This window comes from Cyanistes caeruleus, chromosome Z (assembly GCF_971803275.1).
Source record: "Cyanistes caeruleus chromosome Z, bCyaCae1.hap1.1, whole genome shotgun sequence".
Lineage (NCBI taxonomy): Eukaryota > Metazoa > Chordata > Aves > Passeriformes > Paridae > Cyanistes > Cyanistes caeruleus.
In genome coordinates, this window is record NC_141732.1 from 70,140,676 (window position 1) to 70,159,873 (window position 19,198).

The 19,198-nt window shown below is 34.8% G+C and overlaps 1 protein-coding gene across 7 annotated transcripts in view; it reads right to left on the reverse strand.

The window, feature by feature from the left end:
• Nucleotides 1–19,198, reverse strand: part of SPEF2 (sperm flagellar and cilia associated 2) — a 72,533-nt gene that overhangs the window by 42,672 nt on the left and 10,663 nt on the right. For 5 of the 7 annotated variants that reach the window (XM_086867659.1, XM_086867660.1, XM_086867663.1 and 2 more), the window contains exons 5-15: nucleotides 18,459–18,538; nucleotides 17,397–17,613; nucleotides 12,057–12,245; nucleotides 10,567–10,754; nucleotides 9,188–9,356; nucleotides 4,556–4,772; nucleotides 3,957–4,087; nucleotides 3,674–3,734; nucleotides 3,113–3,198; nucleotides 2,221–2,324; nucleotides 1,482–1,729 (exon numbers count right to left, since the gene is read on the reverse strand). In XM_086867659.1, the coding sequence (XP_086723785.1) occupies nucleotides 1,482–1,729; nucleotides 2,221–2,324; nucleotides 3,113–3,198; nucleotides 3,674–3,734; nucleotides 3,957–4,087; nucleotides 4,556–4,772; nucleotides 9,188–9,356; nucleotides 10,567–10,754; nucleotides 12,057–12,245; nucleotides 17,397–17,613; nucleotides 18,459–18,538 (1,690 nt within the window). The remainder of the gene's footprint in view (nucleotides 1–1,481; nucleotides 1,730–2,220; nucleotides 2,325–3,112; nucleotides 3,199–3,673; nucleotides 3,735–3,956; nucleotides 4,088–4,555; nucleotides 4,773–9,187; nucleotides 9,357–10,566; nucleotides 10,755–12,056; nucleotides 12,246–17,396; nucleotides 17,614–18,458; nucleotides 18,539–19,198) is intronic. The other 2 variants (XM_086867664.1, XM_086867661.1) reach the window with 2 other exon arrangements.

Genomic DNA, 19,198 nt, shown 5'->3' on the forward strand with positions numbered 1-19,198 from the left:
TAAAACCACATATATAAGCATATATTAAAAAAGGCAATTATTCAGACAGTTATTAACCCAAACTAAGATAATCATTACAAGAACAAATTTGGTGTTCTTTGGTCTTACACTTTTTCACTTAAAAGTTGAGTACCAGACTTCTTAAAAGAAAGTAAAAGTCAGAGAACATGACAGAAATATAAAATTAAGCCATAAAGGACCTAAGACACTGTCCTGCCTCTTCCTCTTTTTAAGTGCATAGCCAATTACAGCACTAACACTTCCTAATGGATGCTTTTCAGCCATAAAAACCTGCAGTTGAAGAGATGGAGCATTCCTGTAGGCAGACTATTTCAGGTTTATCTACTCTACCAGTTAGAAGGTATTTTTCCAATTTCATCCAAAGTATCTATTTTTCACAATGAGCAGATATTACACGTTATGAAAAGACAAGGCATTTTCTCTTTCTGAGTATTTCTAAATTTAAAAAGCCTTTAACTCATGAGAAATATGCCATTTTCAAGTAATTTTTAGGGTTTTTTTAATTGTTCTTTAGACTCTTTCTATCATCACATTAACATCTTATGAAATATCTTCTATTTGTATTTCTGAGATTATATTAAATATAACCACATGTTCCAAGTGTTTTGGCAGCACAAGGTCTTAAAATTAGCAAGATTCAAGTGTCTATACATTTATCCTCACCAGATTTTTAGTAAAAGCTCTAAAGATTTTGTCCCATCCTCACTCCTACCTATACATAAAAGATAAATGTAAATGGTGCTTTAACTCAGGCTATTTGCTATCTGTGCACTGCAATGAAAACAACAAAGAAGAATCTCCTCATAATTTGGATAATACACAACATACTCATTAAAAAAACTTCTGTTTCATCAACGTTTTAAAATGTGTGGTCTGGAAATAAAACAGTTCTCAAAAAGCCTTTGATGCCTTTCCCTTGGTTGGCCAGAATTTACTTTGATTTCTGATCATTCATTGACTAACTGAAGACAAGACAAAGGCAGTAATCAATAGGGAATTTATTCTGGCAGTGTCAGGGAATGACCATTGGCACATCCCTCTGTTTATAATTTCTTTTTTCCCTTTCTAAGTGTGTCTCCTGAAGAAAAATGCTATTTACAGACACTCATTTGTAATGCATCATAATCTGTACCTGTTATAATTTGTCTTTTTTCTACCTGCTGTTTTATGTGACTTGTAACACCACCCACTGTGCTATCTCAGCTGCAGTGAGAGTTCAAATACAAAAGAGACTATAAATAAAAAAAGCATATACACATGCACTTGCACACTTCTGCTTTGCCTTTGACTGAAACAAACAGAATTATCTAAAATAATCTGGAAGCATTCAAGGCACAATTAATGAAAGTGATACTGTGAGATATAGAGAAATTGTCCAGTAGTGCTATTTTGAATTAATAATTATGACTTACAAATATCTGCTTGTCATTTTACTTTGTTAATAGTAGTTGATAACTTACACTTCACATTAGCTGCACGTTTCAGTACCAGACTGTCTGAAATATCCAATAATATAGAAACATCAAATGCAGGTGAGGTAGGAGGAGGCTTGTTAGGAGCTCTGGGATCTATAGCAAGGGACAGCTTTTCAGAAATTGGATCTTTTGCTTCTACATCAATCCCTGTATAGGATTTTTCAAATAGCTTTGCCTGGTTAATTGTCATTGGAAACCCTTCCACAATCCACCCCTTCTCTGGTGGTATTTTGCTAAAAGGAAGTGAAGAACCAGAATTACACAGTGAAATGATAGCATATTAGTAAAACTGAAAGAACAGCTTGCTCTAGCCATCATTCATTCTTAATACACTATATTAAATTTCCTGATGAATACAGAATATGACAGATATTATTAAACTGTAAAGTAACGGATTTTAAATCAGAAAAAAAATAACAGTGAGTCAACTTAAAGTGAAAACATCAGAAACAAAACACTTTTTGCTGTCTTGATAAATAAAGTTTTCAAAACCACTGTATAGGTTTATATCTGCTCAGAGGTATAAATGCTCAAATAAAGTTTTTGCTAAAGTAATAAATAGGGAATTCTGTTTTATAATGTACAGTACACTAATGGGAATACTACAACTTAAATAATATCCATGTAGGAACTTAACTACAGTGCTAACTGCGCCTCAAGGTAGTTGAGACGATTTTCTGTCAGACAAGAGTAGATAAAACCAAGTAGCTATACAAATTCATACAGAATGGCTTCCAACAGGATGTCAATTAGTAATTCATCGGGAACACTTTTTCCGCTCTTCAGCCATTTCTGTGATGCAGCACCAAGCTGGGCACGTACAGATAGCTGTGGAAGAGTGCAAAGTATGCTCAGAATGTCCATAACAGTCATTGAAAAGAGTAGTTGAAAAGTGTATGACTCCATATCTTATATCAATATTTATATTGGGGGTGGTGACTGTTATTTATCAATATTCAGTAGTTGGGGGGGGGTCTATTAAAGTGAATACCTTTAATTGTAAAAAATGCCTAGTTTATTCAAAATCTCCAGCTGATTTCTGTGATTAGACTCATAAAAATACTGAAAAAAAACAAGGTAGAGAAAGCAAGGATATAAAGGCTGAGAAATTAAAAATTAAGTGTTCTGGTTCTCAGCTTATTCTGGTTTCCACTACCACTGATAATTTCATACAGCAGCACATAAATTCTTTAATTTTACATGGATTATTTTATATCTTAGCTTTGGAAGTAATTTTCAGTGACCAGTAAGCCAAAGAACTCACTGTAGAATTAAGCATTTTTAACATAAAGAAAAGAAACCTTGTCATGGGATGAATTATCTGTTTGGCAGCAGCAAGCAGAAATACATTTTTGATAACTCAGAAATGTAATAGAAAATACCATATCTTACGTAAATGTGAGATTTCACATGAAAATATAGAATTTTAACATGATGTACTACTAAAAACAACATATAGAAGTACAGATTTTCACAATAAGTTCTTCTAATATTTCAGAAAATACTTGAATTGATGTCAGCAATTCAGAATGATGAAAAGGTGTCACCATTTAATTCACTTAACCATTTTAATTAATATCTTTTTATAAAGTAGAAACTAAAATTGGACTACTAACCTTCGATAGGCCATCCTGACTGTTATCCAATTCAAATTCTTCCTGGGATGGATCCTTTTCAACAGGACAATTGTCTAAAATAGGTTCTAAAATAAAGTTCGATGATGCTATTACTATAGAATTCGTTATTATAGATAAAGAATAAAAGTACATGGCTTGTTATTCTTTGAACAAATCAATACAGAAGGTACATAAAATTGTTAGAATCATAGAAGCACTGAGTAATTCAGGTTGGAAGCAACTTCTGGATGTCATCTAGTTCCAGTACAACTTTGTGCTCGAAGTGGCATCAGTTATAAGGTCAGACCAGGTTTCTTAGTTATTTACCCCATATGATCTAGAAAATCTACAAAGATGGAGACTACACTACCTCACCAGAAAATTTGTTTCAGTACTTGGCCATTCTCATGGAGAAAAGGCCTTGTCTTATGTCTAGGCAGTGGGGCAACAAGAAGGCTTTTAACAGGTATCTCCACAAAAGGCTGGGGAAAATGTTTGCTGGGACACACAAGAGACTGAGGTATCCCAAGGCCCTGAGACACACAGGAAGGAAATATTTACCTGTGATGGTTTCTGTTTGGAGCTCCTCTAGAAGATTTGGTGGTGAATTTGGTAAGTTCTCCTGGGCCATGTATCAAATATGACAGGAAATGGATTAGAATGATAATTCCATCTTACAGAAAAAACCAGCCTGTAAATTCAAGCTGACTCTTCCAGTCTTACCTGTCAAAACTTGGAATTAAGTTTGAAATAGAGTAAAAAAACCAAAACATGCTCTTTTCCTTACATGTTTCATTCCCATCTACCTGTTAGAACCAAGACCAAAACTAGGGAACATGCTTACCTCATTTTTTTCTCCAGAACTCTCTGATTCCTGTGAAATCATGCTGTGTTCACTTTTCATTTCATTTTTAAGAAAAGCTTCAATGGCCTCCTGAACCAGAGTACCAACAGATAGTACCTGAATATTACAAACTAATACACAAAAATATTAGATAGCTACAATTTGAGTTGAGTATACATACAGAGAAATTATTACAAGCAGTTAAATTAATTATTTAATTTGGGCTTCTAATGTAAGTTGTTGTCATTCTTTCTTCTCTGAAACTACTTCAAAACGTATCAACAATAACATAGCTATCTTGCTAGTCTCTTCTAAAACAAGAATCTACAAAAAATTTTACCAAAAGCATTTTCAAATTCTCACTGAAGAAGTATTAATGTTACAATAATATTAATATTACTTTCAAGTCCCAGTGTTTCTAAGTTTATTTTGGAATATAACAAAGGAATGACATGCAACCAACTCTGGCAATATACATACACATCTGCGGTTCTAGAATTATTAATGCAAGGATTTGCTCAAACAATTTTCATTGTAAGCGCAGGATTTTAACTCAAAAATTTTAAAGAATTTTAGGTAAACAAACAAACAACCTCTACCTTTTTCAATAAACTTTGCACAGGTAGTTTTTCCACTAAATAATTTTCCCAAAATACATCCCTTGACAGGAAATGAAGGAAATTCAGGTGAAGATTTGGGTTTTGGAGGATAGAACATCTCCATCAGTCTACGAAGCACATGACCCAATATGTTATTATTAAGAGGAGGTTTGTTTTCACTGTTCTCTTCAGTTGGGCTCCATTCCCCTGTCATTCTCTGCATAAATGACAAATTAGCAAATCTCAATATATCTTGTCTTCCATCTTTCTAAATATATGTATTTATTCACATACATAATAATAAAATACTGAAATTTGAATAGTACTAAATAATAACATAGTTTTTAGAATAGAACCTCTTTAAAACCTATGATTTTGTCATAATCATTAAACATTCATTGATATTCACTAATAACAAGTTGAGAGACAAGCACATGGTTTTCATAGATTTTTGTGATCTGCTTTTGTTTGCATCTGGATGGATCCCATTGAGAAAATATAGTCAAAAGTACATGAGTTAAGGACAGGAATAGATCACTCACCAGTTACCATTATGGGCAAAATAGACTCAACTTGGGGAAATGTATGAATCAAAATCAGAGCAGGATAGTGAGCACAAATCCTACAAACACCATTCCCCCAGACCAGCCTCCTTCCCAGGCTAAACTTTATTCCAAATTCCATAGCTCCTCCTGCCCAGCAGAGCAGGAAAACAGGGAATGGAGATTATGGTCAATTCATCATGTTCCTTCTGCTGCTGCTTTCTCCTCGGAGAGTGGAACCTTCACCTGCTCAAGCATGCGGTCCTTCCCAGAGGAGCTGGTCCTCCACCAATATATCCAACCTGAGTCCTTCTCATGGGCTACAGGTCACAAATGGCTCTAGGTGGGTCCCCTCCATGGGGTACAGTCCTTCATGAACAGGCTGTTCCAACATGGGTCCCCCATGGGGGTCACAAGTCCTGCCTCCAAACCTACTCCAGCGTGGGCTCCTCTCTCCACGGGCCTCAGGTCCTGCCAGAAGCCTTCCCCAGGACAGACTTCCCATTGAGTCACAGCCTCCTTCAGGGCACATCCATGTACTCCAGTGTGGGGTCCTCCAGGGGCTGCAGATGCATTTCTGCATCACCATGAGCTTCCATGGGTTGCAGGAGAATCTCTACAACAATGCATGGCGCATCATTCACCACTGACCTCAGTGTCTGTAGAGTTGTTCTTCTCACACCTTCTCTCTCCTCTCTTCCCTGACATCTGTACCAAACCTCTTGTTTCTTCTTAAATATGTTATCACAGAGGTGTCACTGCTGTCCCTTGTTGGCTCAGCCTGGGCCAGTGATGGGTCTATCTTGGAGTCAGTGATGGCACTGACTCAGGCATGGGGGAAGCTTCCAGCAGATTCTCAGAGAAGCCATCCCTGCAGCCCTCAGCTACCAGAACTTTGCTGTACAAATTTAATACATATTCCGATAATAATTTTTTCCATTCCATAAACATGAAAAATAATTTCACCAATATTATAGAATTAATCAGTAGCAGATTTCTGTATTAGAGATCCCCCATCCTAATATTCTGCATTCTAAAATTGGGCAACATCATAGCCCTGTATCACTTTTAAATCTCTGAAAATTTCATGAACAAAGATTTCAAATATATGTATTTGCCTAGCATACATTCAATAGAGAGGAAAAAAATCAAACCAAAGCAAACAACTCAAACCAATTCAAACATCATTAAGTGAAGGAAATACCAGTTCATCTACCCTGAGATCAAAAGAAATTTATCAGTGGTATGATTTACTAGGTTTTACTAGTAAAGATCATTTTACTGACAATCACACTGGAAGTATAAAAGAAAGTAGTCCAAAGACTGGAACACAGAATTGTACTTTTACTGTACCAGTTTTGCATCTTACAGCACTGGTAAAGTCCTGATGTCCCTAAGCTGGGAGCAGCTAAAAGACATTTTAGTATGCAGAATAATACTATCCCTGTATTAACATTTATTTGGTTGGAGGATATTAAACAGCTGTTTGGCAAATATGTAGACTAACAATATTTCAAATTAGGTTCTAGTTTGCCACTTCATTTTGGGTGCACAACAAAGCATTGAAGGCAAAGTCAAATGTTTCAGCAAGGAACATTCCAAGCAGGAAAAAAGGAAGAAAAAACTGGTTCACAATGAGACTAATAAAGCATGGGAAAAGATTTCACAGAGAGTCTGTGGAATCTCCATCCTCAGAATATTTGAGAGTTGACCAAATGATGCTAAGCAACCTTACCTGACTCAGAAGTTGGCCCTGCTTTAAGCAAATGACCTTCACAAACCTTTAATCCAAACCATTGTGTCATTCTATAAATTAAATATTTCATCACCATCAGCAGAAGCGAACAGTGCTGAAGTTTTAGTTAGGTTTTGAACACATGTTCAGGGTTGAATATGCACCCTCTTCCTCTGAATTTACTATATGAATCATGTATTGTCATAGCATACATTCTAACTGTAGAATGATCAATGTTGACTTTGAATACACGTCTATTAGATAAACACAATTTAATTATCAGTCTAAAATAAATATAACTTAAAATTAGAAGTCATTAATATTTTATTGATAAAAACAAATAAATATTTTTGAGTCGCACAATATCCCCTCTCTATTATCTCCAGAAAACGTATTTCTCATGTGTAATTGAAAAGACATCCTAAAACACCCCAAATACTTGCACTATCTGAATAATTTTTATTTAAACATATAGGTAGAGATGGATCAGTTGCTTTAAATTCTATTAGACCTCTAGGAAAAATCCATTCCAAGTGGAATGGGTTCCCCCATTCTTCAGTTCTCTTGCCCTTTTAACTAGGAGATTTCTCGATTGTATCTGTCATGAGGTAAAATAATTTACCCATCAGAAACAAGTTATCAGGCACCCAGGTGGGAGTTACGTAACTCCTGGTTGAATACTTCTGAATGAAATGAGAAATTATTTGAGCGGTACCTAATGTTATGCTTGGTTTTTGGTTATTGTACTAATTTATTAAGTGATTAGCCACAACTTACAACATGGTAGCTTCAAAAAATATTGTCAAAATGAAACATAATACGTAATGCGCAATGGACTGATGGCATTGCATTTTCTTGTATTTTATCAAACATATTTGACACTTTCAGCTGGTATGCCTAAGGAAAGCCAGGTGTTCTTGAGAGATGCCAAACTGCCTGTCCTGGGCTTTTTTCACAAGCATTAGGAAGATCAGCATAAACATTGGCAGAATGACCTACCAGCAAATTTGTTATCTAGAAGCAAGACCTTGAAAGAGTTAGCTGTTCACTTAGGCTTTTAGAAGACGTAATTATAAATTGGTGCCAACAATTTCACATGTCATATGATGACAGTTTTTGATGAACAATGATTCAGAAAGTCATAAGACTAACAACATCTGGGAATAAATTAATTATGAAATAATTTGAAACAGCCTGGCAGGAAAGAAGAGACTTTAAATGTGTCAATAAATTTTTGTGATATTCAGTGATGTTAAAGTTAGAGAAGACTACTGAGACTTCATAATGTAAACAAAAATAAGACTGAAAAGTTTAATTTTTCACTAGTGCTCTCCTCTGTTTCCTGCCTGTCTCTTATATCCTCCTTGTTTACTTTGTGTATAGCCCCTTTTTCACCTAAGAAAACAATCACAAAATTCATACATGAGTTGGTATGCTGTAAATCAGGACCTTATAAAGAGAAAAATCAGAAAACCATACGTTAAAAATGAACCTACAGTAAATTGAGCTTTCAGGCATTCATTACAGAAACTCATAATGAACATCTATACTTACTGCAAAAGAAATATGTATGAAGTGGCTCAGGATGTGGATAAAAAACAAATATGTATTGTAGTTATAAATCCCCAGCAAGACAAAGACTAGGTATTTGCCATGATTTTGTCACTTTCTACTCACCAGGTTATTTGAAAAGTCTAAATATGTAGCAGGATTTAATGAATATAATCATGAAAAAACTGTACAATACATTTTAACAGGAAAACATCAATCCTTAATCTTTCAATTTTGAAATAATATTGATGTATTGAAAAGTTGATGAAGCTAATACACCCTGAAAAGTATTTACTTGTATTCTAACAGAAGATTAAGAAAAATGTCAGCCATTTTTAATAATTTCAAAACATTACTATATTAAAACAAACAGTTCATTCAAACCAATAAATCTTGTTACAGAGCTGTCACTCTAAATTGCAGATATTAAAAGTTCAGATTTTGTAACATGTCCTGTATTTAATTTTACTGCTTTTACTGGTTACTTCTGCATTTTCCAATCTGGTAATATTAATTATACCATTAAAATCCAGTTAGCTGAAAATTCATTTGTATTGCAATAAACATGCTGGTCCTACAACTCAAGAAATATAATCAAGATTATATATAAGAATGGAATTGTAACTGCTACTAGCATCAAATACAGTTTTCAAATAAAACATCAAGCAATTAAAATAAAATGCTTGTCTAAGTTTGACACTAGAAACCAGTAACAGAACAAAATGCAAGACCACAACATAAAGTTTATGATTGTGAAAAAGCAAGGTGTATTATCTTCCATTATGCCTTATCAGTTTGGTGTACCTTGTATTCACCATAATCTTTCTCATCTAACAGACTCATTTTATTCAGCTCTACAAGTTGTTCTGGGCTAGGTTCATCTGGCAAAGGTTGAATTGAGGCTTGCTCATATATTGGTTTTCCATTTAGAAAAAGTTCCTTCCAATCCAGCAACAGTTTTAGTGGAACACGGCTGCAGAAAAAAGAACAAAGAAGAAAAAAAAAGAGTTTTAAACCAAAAATTAGAGCATTGGATATTTGACAATGTATCCAAATTTATAAGAATCCTAATCGTGAAACAAGCATATGCCAAACTAGTAATAGTTTATAATGCATCCTGTAATTATTACAGCCTTTTGTATTTGTTTGCTTTTATGACAGCTGTAGACACTCATAGGCTTCAGTGTTTTCATAAATGTGTCATCACACAGTATTTGGCTGGCAGAGCTGTATAGCAACTATTATGCTATCACTACTTTTCCCTGAACCAAAATATTCTTTCCTTTTGTCGTGTAAAGCTGACTCTTGCCAAAAATCTATGGAATATTTTTTCCTTAAAATCAGAATTATTTCAAAATTATATGAATTAAATTTTTACTTTAGTTAGTAATTTCACAAAACTGTGTGCCTAGGCTGGCTATTTTATCACATACTAAATAAGCAAATTCATATAATTTCCATTAAATATAATAATGTGTATTTCATATGGTTACTCTTTTAACATACAATTACATTAAAAAGCAGTAAGATTTTGGCATACTTTCTAATACTGTAAGTCTAAACCCACAGTCAAATCAATGAACACCAACAGAACCATGGCAATGAAGCCCCACTCCATTTTTAAAACATTTCTACAGCACAGGCACTTGGAGATTACTGCCTTTGGAGGACCTTCTCAGAAACCCTGTGCAACTGGGGCATGTCAGAAGAGGGAATCACAGCATGGAGGACTCAGAAGAATTTGGGCTCAGTTGCTGTGCTTTGGACAGTCCAGGCAGTTTATATATCTTGGGAAATTCATCCTGTTTGTATTACTCTGAGGAAGCATTCGCCTAGTGAATCAAATCAGGATGAGATGAGCACCATTCAATTTTTAACTTTTAACTAAGGAAGTTGTTAATAAGAAAGGAAATCAGCAGTTCCACAAACTGTGGCACCAGTGGATTTTGGTGTCCTAAGAATTCAAGTTAGTTGAGTTTCCAAGAAATTATGCTAATTAGTTTCCCCTGTATTACACACCAGTGAATCCTCACATGAAAATAATGTTACCATTCTCACATACAAGCAAATTGCAGCTGCCATGTAAAATATCTGAGGAACTACATCATTTGCTGTAATGCTTAAACCAGTCTGAATAATGCAGCCTAACAGCTGTTATTTTTACCTAGCATCTCCGTACTCACTTGTTCGTCAGCTGACGATATTCTCCTATTTTTGTTGACAGATCAATGATTTGGTCTATCATTTCCCAACATATAGAATAATGCTTTTTATAGCGTGCCTGAGCTCTTTCAGCAGCAATTTTCATATGGTGTTCTCTTTCTCTGGTTATTTGTTCTTCATTATCAATAGTTTCTTGTTTTGCAAGAGCCTAGAATTGTTTTTAAGGAGTAAATTTGAGACTGCATTGAAAACAAAAGTGCAGAGGTACACAGTGCTGAAAATTAAAATGAACTTGTTTATTTAACTTAAGAAACAAAACCAGCTCAATCCTCACCAGAGCTGCATAGCCAGCAGGCAGACTAATGCATAAACAAATCTAAACATTTTTATTCACTCTATAAATTCCCATTTGTTTGCTTTCTAAAATAGAACAAAATAAAGGAGAAACCGATTACTTCTTTTATGACAAACAGATGAAGACATATTCAGTCCTTGAGGGCAGTGAAATTGCAGCTTTCAGTGTAACAACCTGTTTAGAACATGTAATTTATCTTACTAGATTCTGATCTTCAAATAATTTCATATTATTGATGTTGTTCAATCTTTGAAAGATTTATGGTTACAGCAGAAAATTATCAGTAGTTCCTGCAGTAGTGTGCCTCATCACCACCTCCTGTGATGGTGGCTGAAAGTATACTTAAAGAGATGATGTAATCAATAGCTATAGCTACTGATTACACAGGACTCCAGCTGTGTTAGAGGATTTGGAATTGCTGATCATTTTTGACAGGAGAAAAATAAAATTTCTAATACTACATTATGGCCTACTATGAGCATAGTACTTGGCAGTTTTCCACAGAATTGTAAGTCCTTTTAATCAACTTAAAGCTTCAAAGCAGAAATTAGCGCTCATGAGTGAAACTACTCCAGCATTTGTCAAAAACAGATCTTGATGCCTTTAAAAGATCATATCTAAATGAAATTAGAACATGATTCCTGAAACAGGACCTTAGGCTATTGTCATGTTTCATCTGTGAGACTGTGCCTTTTAAACTCAGGACAAAGAGATGTTTTCCTACAAAGTTAAAATCAGTACGGAAGAAAAGATCAAAATCAGACTTTCAGTTGCTCAGCTTTATCCCTTATTACAGGATCCTGGAATAATAGAATGGTTTGGGTTGGAAGGGACCGTTAAAGGCTACCTAGCTGAAACCCCCTGCCATGGGCAGGCAAACCTTCCACTAGATCAGGTAGATTAGCTGTTCTTTCTCCCTGCAAAATTCCCCTACATTTTTAGCACAGTACAAAATTCACTCAGTCCCACAGTTACAGTTATATCCTTATTGCTTATAGCTGTGACTCTGAACAAAGATAAAATAAGGTATTTATCACTAAATCATCATGTCCCTATAGAAAAGTCCTGAAATCTAACAGTTGACAGCACAAACTCCATTTTGTAACATGAAGGTATTCTAGCACTCCTACAGCAACCCAGAGCTCAGTCTTTTACCGCTTCTCTGTCAAGAGCTTCCAGGAACTCCTTCTGTCGTCTTTCTTCATATTGCTTTTCCCTGAAAATTCTGTTTTGCCTTAGCACCTCTTTTTCATGCCGAACATGCATGAGCTGAGCAGCAATCCTGCGCTCATTCTGAGATTGCTTCATTAGTCTGTAAATAAGCTGCTCCTCCCGGTAAGCCTTCTAAAAGATAAAAAAATAATAGTACTAAGCACAGTTGATAAACTATTTCCTAGAAAACTCATCAACATCTAATATGACAAATAGGAATGTCATTATATGACAGCATTCACCTGCTCATATGGGACATAAATTCAGAACATTCATATCTATTTATTAGTACAATTTTCACAAAAAATGTAAGAATTCAAAATATGTCTTAACTGAGATACCCAGTAAAAATATGCCTGGTCAGACCAACTCCATTTTAATGTGGTTATTTCCTGTGTGCAATGAAGATGCAGCATATTTCAAATAACAGCTTCTTATCTGAAGATATACCTGTTCCTCAAAAAATTAATTTAACCCTGTTATGCACCAGTCCCCATTCTCAGCCATAATCTACAGCATCCTTGAGCAATCTCTTTTCTACAGATTTGAAATTTTTTCCTGTTTTGGGGGAATTGGGTAATTATCTTCTCCATTCTTCCCTTTTCAGCAGACTGGAACTATGAGGAAGAATTCAGAACAGAGCAAAATACAAGACTTCTGGGTAATAGTTTCAGTGTCCTCATTGGGACATGAATATAATACACTATGCGGTACTAAAGGAAAATCACTCTGAACCATTGCTTGAGATGCACACCATTGCTGTGTGCACAGACACTTCGAAGGCTGTGAATTGTTATTTTTCAAAGTATTCTTGAAAGATAATAGTATCTTCTCACTGCTACGCTTCTCCAGACTGTTCTTGGTATCTAAACTAATGCTTAATCTAAACTAAAGTTTTGCCAGTCCAAAACTCCTTTTGAGTCCTGAACAAAAACATCAATTTGCCTTATAGGTATCATTGGCAAAAACCAATGCTACAGCAGAATTCTAGAGAAAATTTCTGAGTTGTTGAGTATTTGCTTCTGATGCATCAAAACTGCTACAAATTTAAGGCCGTAAATTGGGATCTGACTTGAAGATTTCAAATTCATTTTCCTAAAAACAGAGGCACAAGTAAAGTCAATTAGTAGTAATTTAAATAAACCCCAAAAGACAAACCACACCAAAATAAAGTATCACTTCTATTTTCTTTCAGTCTAGATTTTTTTTCATCAGCTGTCTGTGACAGAGAGGGAAAAACACCATTAGTAACTTTGAAAAGCGAAAAATCCAACTTGATTGCATATATTATTTATAAAAAAAATCTGCAAAGAGGTCTAGATCTGTCCTACACAATGCAACCAGGACACTTGTAATAAAATTCTAATGCCAAGCATGCCTGTTGCAATTGCAATAATAAGAGCAAGAACTTTCTAAATAATTTAACTATTTAATGTCAATGTTGGGGAGAAGACAAAAAACAAACAAACCTATTTCCATATTTTTTAAGTTCCTTTCCCTTCACAGTTGTTTGGAATAAAGTACATTCCAATTAAATTCTGACTTGAAAATATTAAGCTAATATAAAAATATCTTAATATTTTCCTTATTTTAGCCAAAATGTGGGCTTTGCCCTCTGCTTTCCCAGTACTGAGTCTCATGGCATTGCATGACAGTCCTAGTGATAAAAGTGCACTCATCTCAGGCCTTAATGATAGACTCCTTCACCAGGATGCTATATTATCTCTCTACAAAGCCTTTCACTAAATGAGAATCTAACTTCAAATGTGTCTTTTTTTGTTCTTTATCTGTAGTGTACTATATTTGTTTGTCTGTGGAGAAAATTATCATCATACCTACAACTGAAATGGAAAACAATGCAGTCATAACAACTTCATTCTATGTGTCATTTGATACAGCTCAGGTGATAATTTTTTCCAATTGTATTGCCTACTGAAAAGTTAATCTGTTCATTTGCTCTTACCTTCATGAACTCAAGGAAATAACAGGAGGTACAGTGCCCTTTGCTGTCTCTGTTCTATCCATGTTTCATGGTACTTACTATTTCAATTAAGATTTCAAGGAAGAGCAAAGGTTGCACAATTTACTTCCTGTTGCAAGTAAATATCCTTAATTTTCTTCATTAGTTGCTGCTTGCCCTCAACCACAAATTATTACAGCAGCAATAAACCTTTACCAGTGGAAAATTGATGCTAAAAGCCTTATTCGCAGGGAACTGAAGGAGCCACCCTAACAGAGTGGTCATTTGTCATACTCAAACCATCACTTGAATGGTGTGACCAGTTGTTCCAGTGAGAAATTAAAACACCTTCTCCAGGTGAATTTTGTCTTCATAAAGGAAACTGGAAGATGCTCCTTTAGAACACTTCACAGCAGCTAAATCAGATCTTCTAATTTTAAATGGTAGAGAAGTTCAATATTCTAAGTGATCAAATACTTTGGCATGCTCACCAGGCCTAAAAAGAGCCAACAGGAAATTCTTGAGGAACATGAAAACTGGAAAAGGTAATTAGCTCAAAAATACATAACAGACAAATAAAGGTTCAGAACACCAAACTCCAAACTCAAAGTTTCAAAAATTATCCTGATTGGATGGGGAGTGCAGCATTAGTAGCTCTCTTTCATATAAAAAGGAATGCACAAAGTACTCAAGCCAAAGGCTGGCAAGTTTTGAAACTTCTGAACATACAAGGACACAAAATAAAAATTGTAGAAAAAGTTTTCAACCTAACATTTTTCATCAACATCTTCACAAAGAACTGTGAAGTGTTTGAAGAAGTCATCACAAATGGGACAACTTAGTAATACTTTGAAAAATTAAGAAAGCATAATAGACACTTTTTTCGTTTACCTACTTAAGACAACAGTGGCATCCAGTGGCCAAACATTAACGCGTTTATGTTTCGTGTTGTTCATATAGTTACTATATCATATTCTTCTATTTTTCTATTTCTGAGTTTGATTTACATACAAGTGAGACAGTTCTGTGCTGTTGTGTGGTCATAAATTTTATGACCAAAACTTAGAGCTTAGCATATATAAATCCATTTGATCGACAAGCAATCAGCTAGTAATTTGTTTCTCCTCCCATTTTCACATTCTCAATTTACTGCTGATAATAAATTATGTCTGATGACTTTTTAACTCAGAGACATAAAATCTGAACAGAGCATTAAAAATAACAGGTACAAACCACCAATAATTTGTTGAAATGGTAAAGGTTCAGTAGGGATGGAGCCATAGAACTGTCAAATACTTTCAACACCTGCTCATGAAAATCTGACTGGCATCATGCTGTGCTCCACCTAGAGTACTGTCATGTAATTGTAAAGTATTTTCTCTCCCAGGCTCCAGCTTCTAGTGTGCCAAAAAATAAAAAATAAAAAAATATTTTAACAAGATTCTTTCAATAAACTTTTATAAATATGGTTATGAAACACATTACAGCACTCTGAAGGGATGAAATTCCTTTTACTCTAAATGATCCCATGCTGTGCTCAAGATTTATGCAATGAAGGTAAAACTCAGACCTGAATGCATATAAACACTGCAATTTCAGTCACCAAACCCTTTCTGGTTCAATATTTAATACAGGGAAAAAGCAATCTTGAACTGTTTTCTATATTCATTCATTTTTAAAAGAAAATACCTCTGTTTGCCTCCAACTTCTCTTAAATCAAGTAACACCTAATGTTTGAAATCTCACAAAGTTCCAACAAAACAGTTTTTCCTCTGCTAATACAGAACCAAATTACACTAAATAGATTGCCTGCATGGTCAAATTACTGTTTCAGTCAAATGCTTATTTGTCTTTTCTTCTAGTCCCTGCAATCTGTGATTTCAATTGTTTGTATAGCAAGGCTGATTTTAATTCCTGGGAAGCTAGAAACACTATTGCTAGTTTTCACTTGATTTGGAGCCTCTCTGGAGCCAGTCTGAGCTGCTGTATCCACCAAGTGCTCCAGAGACTGGTAGCTATGGCTTTTGGAATCAATGGTCCACACTGCTGGGGCTGCAAGAGCTGAGAGTGCTTAAAAAGCAAGTTTTGGGACTGCAGTGATTTCAGGCAAGTGGGCTGCAAAACTTCTTCACGGCCAATACATATGAACATGATATAAATCTCTTTGAATAAGAACTCAGAGACAGAATATATGGAGAGATGGACTCCTGGTCTAAGCCACTACAGGTATTTTTCAAGAATATAGGTTCTGAGATAGACACTGAAAAGCATCTGAGGTCTACACGTTTACCTCAACAAATGAAACTTTTTCTTAACATTTCCAAAGAATCTTCAGATATTAGGTGCCAAGGCTTAAAAATATATACATGTACCATATCTCATTTTTTCAGAGATGCTACACATTTGAAATGCTATTATGAAATATTATTATTACTACTAGTATTACTAGTACTATTATTATTATTATAATACCAGTATTATTAGTCTTAGCAGTAGAGACAGACTCAGCTATATATGTTGAAGACATATGACCCAAACTAAGGATTCACAGGGAAATATTGAAATGAAAAATAACCAGAAATAAAAAACCCCAGTAAGTTACAAGGCTGTGTTTTGATAGAATCATTATGAAAGAAACAATCTGTGAAATTAGAAAAAATTACTTTTTAAAGGAGGAATATATGAATAAGAATCTTAAAAGCCTTGTGCTTTATGGGATAGGAGTCAAATGTAATAATCTGCAACATTCATTTTTAGAAACAATACAGACATTCTCCAGAAAAATATCTTCTATTTCATAACACATCAAATATCAAGTCTCTAACCTGCAAATAAAATTTTGATTCTTTCTATTACCCAGCACAACCATTTCAGAATTCACCAGTCCAGATCAAAACCTTCAAATGATACACTGGTAAATACAAATTTTCAAACAAGGAATGCCATGGTTTTTTGTTTTTAAATAAGAAACTTCTTTAGAACCAGTATACATTTTGATACCATAGGATATTCAGCTTTTAGGGGAGGGAGGCAGGGAATAGAAGGTAGGTCTGCAATGGATTTTTAATAATCTCTGTTCTGCTGCATTAATTTTATCCTTTTAAGTTTCTAAGTATGGTGCATAACATAAGGGTGGTGGAAAAACCTTCCATATTTTTCAAGGGTTGATATAAAATATATTCAGACGTAAGTGTGCATCAGTCCCTTTATCCCCTTCAAATTTTATTCAGCCTTCCAGAAGTACTCATTTCATATTTGTAAGTACATTTTAGATTACTAATTATATGCATATGGACTATGACTTTCAGCATACAATTTCCCACCTCTTGAGCCTCGTGTGCTGCTAACTGATCCATTAGCATTTTTCGTCGTCTCTTTGCTCGTTGTTCTCTAGAGAATGTATCTTCCTCTACACGTTTATGAATTTTCCTTATATATTCATCATCTGAATAAATATTTAACAGCTCAGTTTTTGTCTCTGGTATGGTTTCTAGACTTGTTTCTGGAAACTCCTGTGTTTGTAATAATTCTTGCACATCACTGATTAAAAAAAAAATGGGAATTATCATTAAATAATTAATATATTTTATATCAATTAAGGGTCTTTTCATACAGATGCCTGTATAGTTATGTGCAAGTCTAACATGTAGAACCTCACTCTATGGGCTCTGTGGCTACATCTTGATGCTCTTCTGTCCCACAATGTCCACGAGGTCCAGAGGAAGGTTCCAGCACTGACTTGAGCCAACTAATCATTAGTTTGTCAATATAAAGCCAAATCCCACAGAAACAGGAAAGTAGGATGGCTATAATGTCAAAGATGGGTTACTCTTCAATATAGCCATGCATTCTGTTTTGCAGTTATTAATCACAGATTTACACACAGAAATATCCACAGGAGTATGCATGAGAGTCACATCTTCTCAGTAGGGTATCACTAAGGGTGACAGAATGAAAATTACTAACAATTATTCACAAATAAATCAACATACAGATAAGTTTCAGGATAAAAGTTACTTCTTTTCCTTTGAAATGTGTTATTGTGTATGCACATCCACAAGCATTCCTATCCTGATGCAAGGCTAACTGGCCTTACAGACTAAAATTAATGAAGAAAAGATGCATTTTGAGCCTTTTCTTACACAATGTGTGGCAAAAAGTAGTGAAGAAATCTTGAGCTGTCCCTACTACAACTAAAGGTAAAGCTGTAGTAAAGCTGTCCCTACTGCAACTCTCTGAAATCAGTGCTAGTGTGACATTCACTCAAAGGATAATCACAGTTTAAACTAAATGAGACATTATTCTTTCTTCAAGTAGCTGCCTACATAGCAGACACCTGAGGTAGAACCCTGCCAGTTCTTAACAATTTAACATCCAAATGTTACCTGTCAGTCACATGGCTGTGTACTGCAGAGGCATTTCCTTTCAAAGACTTCTCAAACTTTTCTATCTCCTTGTATACATTCTGAAGAAGTAACACAGAATTTTATGTTTCCTTTCTCTTCACAAAGCAACATAAAGAAGGTTCAACAGAGCAAGTACTAGGGAATTACTTTTATGTTAACAAAAAATAAAGGCAAGATGATTTCCATCTTACACCTTTCACTTCCCTGCCCTCTTCCCCTTTCCTAGCTACACCTACTTCCAGCAGCCAGAAAATCCTAGAATTTTGCAGCTGCTCTTTCTGCAAGGTAATTATGATTTTGCATTGAGCTCTAGCAGAGGATATAATTCTCACCATATGGAGATTTGAAAGAAGATACTTTGGAATATGAACAGCTTTAGATTTAATAGCTTGTATGTATCTCTGACAGTTATTCAAGTAACTATCTTACTATGTGTTAATAAATTCTAGATTTAAATACATCTGTTGCTGTTGCCCAGTTGCAAAAAGTGGTAATAGTTGCACCCATGATGACAACACAATCCATGAATTTGAATTACAATCCAAGAATTTTTTAGTACTACAAATGCAGATTTTTAAAAAATTGCTGCATCTCTTGATTTGAGTTAAGCTTATTGTCAATTTCAGCTGTTACTACCATTTAATAAGAAGACAGTTTCATAGTGTGTTACAGAACAGTTCAAACATTATGGTGCAAAATGTTATAATGCACAAATAAAA